Source organism: Jaculus jaculus, chromosome 9, assembly GCF_020740685.1.
Source record: "Jaculus jaculus isolate mJacJac1 chromosome 9, mJacJac1.mat.Y.cur, whole genome shotgun sequence".
NCBI classification, from domain to species: domain Eukaryota; kingdom Metazoa; phylum Chordata; class Mammalia; order Rodentia; family Dipodidae; genus Jaculus; species Jaculus jaculus.
The window spans coordinates 14,764,217-14,775,605 of NC_059110.1; the positions used below are offsets into that span (position 1 = coordinate 14,764,217).

At 43.2% G+C, this 11,389-nt stretch overlaps 1 protein-coding gene across 1 annotated transcript in view; it reads right to left on the bottom strand.

Annotated features, from left to right (window-relative positions):
- Ccdc170 (coiled-coil domain containing 170) overlaps window positions 1–3,222 on the bottom strand; it is a 74,852-nt gene extending 71,630 nt beyond the window's left edge. The window contains exons 1-2 of the mRNA XM_045158470.1: window positions 3,199–3,222; window positions 668–799 (exon numbers count right to left, since the gene is read on the bottom strand). Of these exons, the coding sequence (XP_045014405.1) occupies window positions 668–799; window positions 3,199–3,222 (156 nt within the window). The remainder of the gene's footprint in view (window positions 1–667; window positions 800–3,198) is intronic.
- Window positions 3,223–11,389: the final 8,167 nt, after the last annotated feature.

The window sequence follows — 11,389 nt, forward strand, 5'->3', positions numbered from 1 at the left end:
TTCTAAGGCTTTGCAGGCAAGTGACTTAACCACTAAGCCCTCTCTCCAGCCCAAGTAAATGATATTTTTTTAAAGTGAATTCAGAATTTTCTTTTAAGACCTCCAGCTTATAAGCAACCCACTTTATGAAAGGAACATATATGAAAGAGGCTAAAAGTTCTCAAGGCCCATGCAACTCCTCCCCAAAATCCTCAGGTAGCTGCAGGTTGTGAAGATTATCAGAGATCAGGCTGGAGGGATGGCTTAGCGGTTAAGGCATTTGCCTGCAAAGCCAAAGGACCCAGGTCCGAGTCCCCAGGACCCATGTTAGCCAGATGCACAAGGGGGCACACGCATCTGGAGTTCATTTGCAGTGGCTGGAGGCCCTGGAGCGCCCATTCTCTCTCTCTCTCTCTCTCTATCTCTCTCTCTCTCTCTCTCTCTCTCTCCCTCCCTCCCTCCCCCCCTCTTTCTCTGTCAAATAAGTAAATAAAAATAAACTATATTTTTTAAGAAAAAGATTCTCAGAGACCTAAAATCCAGCATGGGGTCAGACAGACTAAGAACCCGCTAAGAGAATAACTGTAAACTTTGCCAAAAGGTCTAACACTGGTTCCTATGAACTATTTCTAATCCTATGAAAGCTAAAGAGACCTATTTTCTGAGTAGTGACAATATTCAGCCTTACCTCAGACTGAGCACATTCAAATTTGACCAGACTTGCAGCAAGTTCGCTTCGAACATTCTCTGCCAAGTTCCGGTAGTGGTTTAGTTGCTCCCGAGTAACTGAGACTTCCAAAAGTCGGTTGCCAGCATCCTGCTGTCATTCCCCCAACAGATAAAACATAAGGAAGAATGTTAAACAATTGTTGCTGTGAAGCTGCACGAAGATTAGATAGAGGTGTTCTTTGTATTCCCAATGTGTCAAAAATGCTACCCTGAAATGTACTTTCAGTCTGATTCTCAAAGTTCAAAAAGAAGCTGGAGGCAGCCCAGGAAATAGTGATGCTCCACCAGGAAGTTAGAGAGATGAGACTTTAAGAATTGGGTTTTTAAGACTGGAGGGATGGCTTAGCGGTTAAGGCGTTTGCCTGCAAAGCCAGAGGACCCAGGTTCTATTCCCCAGGTCCCACGTTAGCCAGATGCACAAGAAGGCACACACATCTGGAGTTCCATTTCAGTGGCTGGAGGCCCTGGTGTGCCCATTCTTGCTCTCTCTCTCTCTTGCTCTCCCTCTTTCTCTGTCAAATAAATAAATATAACTTTTTAAATGAAAATAAACAAATATGAAAGAATTGATTTTTGGCCACACATAGTCAAAGTAATCCTAAGCAGAAAGAATATTGCTGGAGGGCCAGAGAGATGTTTAAACAGTTAAGGCTCTTGCCTGCAAAACCTAAGGACCCAGGTTCGATTCCCCAGTACCCATGTAAGCCAGATGCACAAAGTAGAACATGCATCTGGAGTTTGTTTGGAGTGGCTGGAGGCCCTGGTGCACCCATTCTCTCTCTCTTTCTCTCTCTCTCTCTCTCTCTCTCTCTCTCTCAAATAAATAAATCAATAAAATATTAAAAATACTGCTGGAGGTATCATAATTCCTAACCTAATGTTGTACTACAGAACAATAGTAACAAAACCAGCATGGGACTAACAGGAAAAGAGAAACACGTGCCAATGGAACAGACCCAGAAATCGACCCACACACTTATGGTCACCTGATTTTTTACAAAAGCATCAAAAACATAATAGGAAAATAAAAACTATTCTACAAATAGTGCTAAAGAAACTGGATACCCACCTGCAGAAGAATGAAAATAGACCCACACACCTCATCCTGAACAAAGAAACAATCAGTTCAATTTGGATCAAAGAAGCTAACTTAAAACCAGTACTCATGAGCTGGAGGGATGGCTTAGCAGTTAAGGAATTTGCCTGCAAAGCCAAAGGACCCATGTTCAATTCCCCAGGACCCACGTTAGCCAGATGCACAAGGGGCGCATGCATCTGGCGTTCATTTGCAGTGGTTGGAGGCCCTGGCATGCCCATTCTCTCTCTCTCTCTCTCTCTCTCTCTCTCTCTCGCTCTCGCTCTCGCTCTCGCTCTCTCTCTCTTGCCCACTTTCTCTCTGTCAAATAAATAAATAAATATATTTTTAAAAATCCAGTACCCACGTAAAACCAGATTCACAAAGTGGCACATGTGTTTGGAGTTCATTTACAGCAGCAGGAGGCCCCGCTGTGCCCAATATGCATGCTCTCCCTGTCTTTCTCTCTCTCTCTCATCCTCACTCCATCTCCCCATCTCTCTCTCAAATAAGTAAATATTATTTGGAAAGCTGAAACTACTAATGGAAAGCATAGGATCACAAAGGAGAAGCACTGGAATGTCTGAGGTGCATGGAAAGCTCGTGTCCCTTCCAAGAGAAAACAGCTCTCAGTGTTCAGCTCCACTGAACACTGGCAGTTGCTAACGCAAAAATAAGGGTCCCAAGAGCAGGGTGCAGCAGCACACTCCTTTAATCCCAACACTCGGGAGGCAGAGTAGGAGGATCACTGTGAGTTGAAGGCCACCCTGAAACTCCAAAGTGAATTCCAGGTCAGACTGGGCTAGAATGAGACCCTACCTTGAAAACCAAAAAAAAAAAAAGCAAGGGGGGAATCAGTGGGGGGATTCAAGAGGGAGAAAATAGGGTGGTGGGAGGGAATTATGATTATGGTATATGGTCTACATGCATAGAAGTTGGCCACAAAAATTAAAAAAAAAAAACAAAGCTGGGCATGGTGGCACACGCCTTTAATCCCAGCACTTGGGAGACAGAGGTAAGTGGATCGCCATGAGTTCGTGGCCACCCTGAGACTACATAGTGAATTCTAGGTCAACCTGGGCTAGAGTGAGACCCTACCTCGAAAAACCAAAAAAAATAAAAATAAAAGAATGCGGGGGCTGGAGAGGTGGCTTAGTAGTTAAGGCACTTGCCTGCTGAGCCTAAGGACCCAGGTTTGATTCCCCAGTACCCACATAAACCAGATGCACAAGGTGGCACACGCCTGGTGTTTGTTTGCAGTGGCTAGAGGCCCTGGCATGCCCATTCTATCTGCCACTTTCTCTCACTCACTCTCTCTCTCAAATAAATAATGAATAAATAAACAACAATATTTTAAAATAAAAGAATAAAAAATCAAGAATGGGTTCTAAGTTTGGACAGATACCTAGACCCACCTTTGTGGGGTCTCCAGGGACCATGACGTTTGCAGGAGACATCCAAGACTACCATTCGTTTTTGAAGAAACATGGAAGACGTTGCATAAAGGAGTGTTGGGGGGAATATTTCAGTAGCCCCGGGAGACAGATCAGTAAAATCCTGGATGGCCACCAGAGACTCCTCAACTGCCAACAACTGTCGCTTGACACACTCATGAATGCGGAAGTCACCATAGCATCCTTAACCTGACAACAAGTCAACCTGTCACAACTCGTGTGTGGCAATCCACAGGACGGCAAACGAACCCTCTGGGCCCTTAGTTACAGCCAGTGTTTGCCAATCACAACACATGCACGCAGATGGTGGCTACGGCCTCCTGGAGAGAAAGCCAAGTAGGCGCAGGACCACATCCTGCCCGTCTCAGCTGGCACTGAGAAGGCTCATCCGCCCCGTTACCACCGCTGCGCTCCCAAGCCAGGCCGCGTGAGCTAGAGCACCCTGAGACAAGACTGCGACTCTAATTCTAATTCCTTTTCCTTTCTCTTATTTTTCTTTCTTTTTTTTTTTAAATATTTTTTGTTCATTTTTTATTTATTTATTTGAGAGCAATAGACACAGAGAGAAAGACAGACAGAGGGAGAGAGAGAGAATGGGCGCGCCAGGGCTTCCAGCCTCTGCAAACGAACTCCAGACGCGTGCGCCCCCTTGTGCATCTGGCTAACGTGGGACCTGGGGAACCGAGCCTCGAACCAGGGTCCATAGGCTTCATAGGGGAGCGCTTAACCGCTAAGCCATCTCTCCAGCCCGACCTTTCTCTTATTTTTCGAGGTAGGGTTTCCCTCTAGCCCAGGCTGACCTGGAATTCACTCTGTAGCCCCAGACTAGCCTTGAACTCACAGCCATCCTCCTACTTCTGCCTTCCCAGTACTGGGATTAAAGGTGCACGCCACCCCGCCCAGCTCATGGCTCACAATTTTATAAAAGTAATGAGAAAAATAAGTTACCTGGGAGCTATGATTATTTCTCTCACTGTCTAAACATATTTTTGTTGAGGAAGAGGTGTACTTTATTTATTTATTTATTTATTTATTTATTTATTTATTTATTTATTTGAGAGAGAGAGAGAGAGAGAGAGAGAAACAGACAGAGAGAGGTGGAGAGAGAGAGAGAGAGAATGGGCGCGCCAGGGCTTCCAGCCACTGCAAATGAACTCCAGATGTGTGCGCCCCCTTGTGCATCTGGCTAACGTGGGTCCTGGGAAATGAGCCTCAAACCGGGGTCCTTAGGCTTCTCAGGCAAGCACTTAACCGCTAAGCTATCTCTCCAGTCCTTACATCTCTTTCTAATGAAAAGAAATAGCAGTCCCATTGAACATAATATTAAGCACCAGACAAAATAGTGGAGAAACGGCCCTTCATTTTAGGAGGTCACGATCAAAAGCAGAATAGAACTGAAAATCTCAGCATCTTCAAGGGTTCATTCATAAGTGGATGAGGCGATATATTAAGGTATGACGGAGCTGAGGATGTAGCTCAGGGGTAGACCGCTTGCCCAGCATACACAAAGTTCAGTTCAACCCCCACACCACAAAAGTAGATAAACACATTCTCTAATTCAGCAGCTCAGCTCTCTACCTTCTCTTGAAAAATACTCTCACATATGCACAGAGGTATGTGTAAGGAATAAGAGCACCAAACTGCCCTCTAAATACTATTGTTTATGCCCATGTGTTAATGGTACTCTCACTGTTGATTAGAGAAGCTTCTCTATTCAAAGGAAGCACAGAGCTCCACAAGGTGCTGAGAAGAGAAAGTGGAATGCTCAGCACTGAGTGAGACATCTCTGTCACGTTCTCCAAGGCTCAGGGACCACTGCAGAGGAGGTGGCGGAAAGAGCATAAGAGCCAAAGGAAAAGGAGGAGTGCTTTGCAATACTATCTTCCAGACACAAAGTGGTTGTGTCCTTCGTGACCTCGCAGTGTGGCTCATGCCACCTACACAAGACCAGTATAAGAGAGGGGAAATGATGGCCTCAAAACAGAACAGAGACTAGCTGAAAAGAAGGGATTCTCTGGAGGTGGGATATGAAAATGGGGATCAAGGAGGGTGGTGGGAGGGGACCATGATCATGATATATTGTGTATATGAATGGTGGTTGTCAACAAAAAGTGTTAATTAAAAAAAAAAAAAGAAAGAAAGAAAGCAAACCTAGGGATGGAGAGATGGCCTAGCGGTTAAAGGCAGTTGCCTGCAAAGCCAAAAGACCCAGGTTCAATTCCCCATGACCCATGTAAGACAGATGCACAAGGTGGCGCATATATCTGGAGTTCGTTTGCAGAAGATGAAGACCCTGGTGTTCTCTCTCTCACTCTCTCTCTCTCTCTCTCACACACACACACACACACTCTCTATCTGTCTCTTTTTCTCTCTCTCTCAAACAAATAAATAAAAATAAACTTAAAAAATAATATTAATTATCCCATGGCTTGTAATAATAACACAAAGGGTGGAAGTTATTAAACAATATAAATTCCTGCTCACTGGACAATTACTAAACAAAGACATTTCCATTTTGTAGAATCCTCGCCAACAGGTAACATGAGAGAGATCTGGATGTTGGGGCAAAATAATACCCTACACTATATCACTGAACAAGAAATAAGAATAGTGTAGAACCACAGTACCCTGTATGTATTTCAGAGAAATATATTTAGAGAGAGAAAAAAAACTACACAGAACACATACTACCTAGTAATAGCACTCACCTCTGGGGTTCCAGTATTGCTGCTGGGGTAGGGAAGCAATAGTTGATGCAGACTTTTTTTTTTTGTTTTGATATCTCAAGATAGGGTCTTACTCTAGCCCAGGCTAACCTGAAATTCACTATGTAGTCTCAGGGTGGCCCTGAACTTGTGGCGAACTTCCTGCCTCTGCCTCCGGAGTGCTGGGATTAAAGGCGTGCCCCACCATGTCCGGCCATACGTTATTTAATATAGGTTAAGGAAAATAAAAACACTTGCAAGAAAGACTAACTATGGCTGTCTTTTACTTACAGGGATAGACTTTATTTTCTACTTTATTATAATTTTCCATATTTTCCAAACCCTTTACAGTGATCGTGTTACTTTTCTAATCATAATTCCTAGCCTCTGTTAATTTTTAAAATATTTAATTTATTTATTTATTTGAGAGAGGGGGAACAGACAGACAGAGAGTGAGAGAATGGGTGTGCCAGCGCCTCCAGCCACTGCACATGAACTCCAGATGCATTGTGACAGCTTGTACATCTGGCTTATGTGGGTCCTGGGGAATCCAACCTGGGTCCGTGGGCTTCACAGGCAAGTGCTTTAACCACTAACCCATCTCTCCAGCACCTCTCTTAATTTTTTAAAAGGGAAAAACACAGGTAAAACTCATACACTCCTTTAATTCCAGCACTCAGGAAGCAGAAGTAGGAAGATTGCCATGAGTTCAAAGCCACCCTGAGGCTGCATAGTGAATTCCAGATCAGCCTGGGCTACAGTGAGACACTTCTTTGGAAAAAAAAAAAAACAACTCACGGGTGTTGCTATATGTAGCGTATCTACAAGGAACACCAGGACAAAGAAACAACTGTAAGCACAAAGACTAACACACACACACACACACACACACACACACACACACACACACACGAGAGCTGATTTTTTTTTTAATTAAGCCCTCTTATAAATTGTAATTTTTTTTGGAAAATTCTTCAACTTTTCTTGTAAGTATTAAACAATCTTCACTTTAAATTTTTTTTTATTCAATTCAAAATGGCAAGATTAAGCTCCCATACATTTGTTCTCACATGAGGACAATCTAGATTATTAGGTACCTCCCAGCTAACCCATGGAGCAATTTTATATTAATTTTAGAGAGCCAACTACATATGATTTGATTTTGCCACTGACACTATTATGATAATGACTGAAATTGCCTCAAGGTGTGGCTTGTAGTCTTTTCAGAATAAAGGATGGTCTCAAAGCTCGGGGGCATAAAGCAAAGAGAGGCTGATTCATAATTTAGTACACAATGTGCTCAATTATCTCACCTGTGGACAACGTCTTGGGCCAGTCTTGCTACTATGAGGTTTAGTTGCCTTATTATCCCATGGGCAAAAAAAAAAAAAAAAAAAAAAAAAGAAGAAGATGATGAAGAAGAAGAAGAAAATCAGGGGCAGCTTGGGACACACAAAAGCTCCAAGTCCGTTCCATTCTCACCTCCCTGTCCCATAATGAATCTTCCTTTTGTTCCATCATTAGCCCACACTGTGATGTACAACTGAATTGCCACAGACTCTTCTATAATGGTGCCCCCCTTCTCCCTCCCCCCACCATCTCTCTCTGTCTCTGACACTATTCCATACCATCCAACCTCTTCACAAGTAAAGTTTCTTCCTTAAATTCATACCACATAAATGTCTTAAAAACTATATTTCTCAAGCCGGGCGGGGTGGCGCACGACTTTACTCCCAGCACTCACGAGGCAGAGGTAGGTGGATCACCGTGAGTTCGAGGCCACCCTGAGACTACATAGTGAATTCCAGGTCAGCCTAGGCTAGAGTGAGACTCTACCTCAAAAAAAACAAAACAAAACAAACAAAGAAAAAACTACTAACGATATTTTTGTCAACTTTCTTGGGGTGGGCAGGACCACAGTTAGAAGCACTTAGACGGAGGGGCTGAATAGATGGCTCAGTGGTTGAAGGCGCTTGCTCACAAAGCCTGACAGCCTGGGTTCAATTAGAGCCAGATGCACTGAATGGCACGTGCATCTTGAGTTCGTTTGCAGTGGCAGGAAGCCCTGGCACTCCCATACTCATTCTTTCTGTCTGTCTGTCTGTCTGTCTGTCTCTCTCTCTCTCTCTTAAATAAATAAATATACTTAAAAAAGAAACACTTAGGGCTGGAGAGATGGCTTAGCAGTCAAGCATTTGCCTGTGAAGCCTAAGGACCCCGGTTCGAGGCTTGATTCCCCAGGTCCCACGTTAGCCAGATGCACAAGGGGGCGCACGCGTCTGGAGTTCGTTTGCAGTGGCTGGAAGCCCTGGCGCGCCCATTCTCTCTCTTTCCCTCTATCTTTCTCTCTGTCTGTCGCTGTCAAATAAATAAAGTAACAAAAAAAAATTAAAAAAAAGAAACACTTAGATGGCAGTTTCTTCTTGTATTTGCCCTAAATACAAGTCCTAAAGTATTCTAACACACATATGGGGCAGTTACCTTCTTCTTGCTGGGAGAAAACACCACAACAAAAGCATCTTATAGGAGAAAAAGGTCTATTTAGGCCTACAGTCTCAAGGGAAGGCTTCCTGGGGACTGAGCCTGAGGCTTCATCACAAATACATGACACTTGGAGGATATTTCATGTCCAACAGCCACAATTGTATTATAATACATACATCCTCGCTACTAACATTTATTGGCCTGGGAACTGACGCCATTCATTCTAAGGGTGGGGAGCTCTCTCCTTATAACTTCAATTAAAACTGAGACAAGTAATGTTCAAAAAGAGAAACTGTATTGCCAGATTTCTTAAAAGTTGTGAAAAAAGAGGGCTGGAGAGATGGCTTAGTGGTTAAGGTGCATGCCTGTGAAGCCTAAGTACCCAGGTTCGATTCTCCAAGTCCCACATAAGCCAGATACACATGGTGGTGCATGCATCCTGGGTTCAATTGCAGTAGCTAGAGGCCCTGGCATGCCCATTTTTCCCTTTCTCTCTCTCTCTCTCTCTAGTAAATAAATAAAAATAGATCTTTTTTAAAAAAAAGTTGTAAGAAGAGAAAAGGGAAAAAATAGTAGATCTGAAAACAATACTTATATTTCTGAGACATATGATTAAGTTTAATGGATGTTTGATGAATGGGCATGTAAAATGCCCCAGCCACTTGGCACACACTCTGTGTCATTCCGTCCTTTCAGTTCTACCTAAGAACTATGGTCCCCAGCATTTGGTACTACAGGAAATTGCAAACTGTTGCCCGTCCATAAGATGAGAGGCTGAAAGGGAATAAAAAGAACTTGGCTAAATCTATATGGAGAACATAGTGAGACCTCAAAAATGTGCTGTTCTAAACAAATTAGAGAACAAAGCTAACATCATAAAACCATTTATGTCTTAAAAGCACTTGCTATGGGGGCTGGAGGGATGACTTAGCAGTTAAAGCGTTTGCCTGCAAAGCCAAAGGACCCAGGTTCAACTCCCCAGGACCCACATTAGCCAAATGCACAAGGTGGCGCACGCATCTGGAGTTTGTTTACAGTGGCTAGAAGCCATGGCATGACCATTCATTCTCTCTCTCTTGCTCATAAAAATAAATAAAAATAAAAATATCTTTAAAGCACATGCTAAACAAAATAATATATTTTCTCTAGGTACAAGTATGAATGCAAAAAATAAGTATTTTTCATGAACTGAAAGACACTCACCAAACCCATGTAATAATTACTTCTGGAGAATGGGGATAGTGAATCAAAATTAAACCGGCTGTCAAAGGGAACTACCTTTTACAATGTTCAGATTTCTAAAGGGAAAGTGACTTTGATGTATATTTGCATCAAGATATCAAGTGGTGGGCTGGAGAGATGGCTTAGCGGTTAAGCGCTTGCCTGTGAAGCCTAAGGACCCCGGTTCGAGGCTCAACTCCCCAGGACCCACATTAGCCAGATGCACAAGGGGGCGCACGTGTCTGGAGTTCGTTTGCAGTGGCTGAAGGCCCTGGCGCGCCCATTCTCTCTCTCTGTCTGTCTGTTTGCCTCTTTCTCTCTATGTCTGTTGCTCTCAAATAAATAAATAAACAATGAAAAATTTTTTTAAAAGATATCAAGTGGTGCCCCATAAATATGTGTAATTTTGATACTTTCATGGATCAGCTTAGATTTAAATATGTTTAAAGTGGCTTTCGTAATGAAATCGATTTCTTAACCAGGAGATTGCTGAAAACATGCTGGAGTCTAAATCACTACATTCTAAATTACGTGGCTGTTCATCATCACATGCTAATCATCATGTCCTGCAGATCTCAAGACAGTGAATTCTCTGTGAATTCTTTTGTTTTGGGCTGTTTGGTTTTTTGTTTTCTTTTCGTTTGGCATTTTTGGTTTGGGATTGTTTGCTGTTTTTTTTTTTTTTTTTTTTCTTTATTTCTCATGTAGACTTGACCAGACTCAAACTTCACTATGAAGCAGAGGATGACCTTTAACTTCTGATCCTCCTGCCTCTACCTCCCCAGGCAGTTATCCCTGAGCTTGAACCCCAGTTTGCCCAAAGTTGAAGCAGAAAGGGGCATCGTGGGTTAGTGGCAGTCCTCAGGACGCATTTGCGGACAAAGTTTTGACTACATTTGGAGCTGGAAACTCACTGCTAAAACAGATGGAATATAAATAGAGTTGTAGCCAAAATATGAAGTGTCTTCAAGGTTTAAAACAGAAATTCAATGAGTTTGATTTTTTTCTGAACTGTTAAAACCAACAAAAGACAAACCAGAAAGAAAAAAAAAAAACTTCCCAAATAATGTCTGTTTTCTCTTCCAATCCAGAGATCTGCTCTGCACAAAGTAGAAGGAGGAGGAGGAGAAGGCCGTGGTGGCGCACGCCTTTAATCCCAGCACTCAGAGAGGAAGGAGGATTGCTGTGAGTTCGAGGCCACACTGAGACTACAGAGTGAATTCCAGGTCAGCCTTGGCTAGAAAGAGACCCTACCTTGAAAAGTCAAGAAAAAAAAAAAGGGATGAAAGAAAAACCTCCATAAAATTGCCATTGCTCACCCGCTCCAGCAGCTGCTTAGTCTGTGAGGAGGAACCGTGACCCTGGCAAACACAGTCTGATGGCAACTAAGCATCCACGGGGACCCATTCGGAAAACGAAGAGGTAGGAGATGGAAGCAAAGCATTCACTTTAGAAACACATCAGATTTTAACTTTCTTTTTATTTGGAGGGGGTTGGTTTTTTTGAGGTAGGGTCTCACTCTAGCCCAGGCTGACCTGGAATTCACTATGTAGTCTCACCCTGGCCTCGAACTCACAGCGATCTTCCTACCTCTGCCTCCTGAGTGCTGGAATTAAAGGCATGCACCATCACGCCTGGCCAGATTTTAACTTTCTTACATGAATCCTTGCAGAGTGACTGAGAGAGATTCACAATCGAGAACCTGAAATTGGGCTGGATAAATGGCTCTGCAGTTAAAGGCA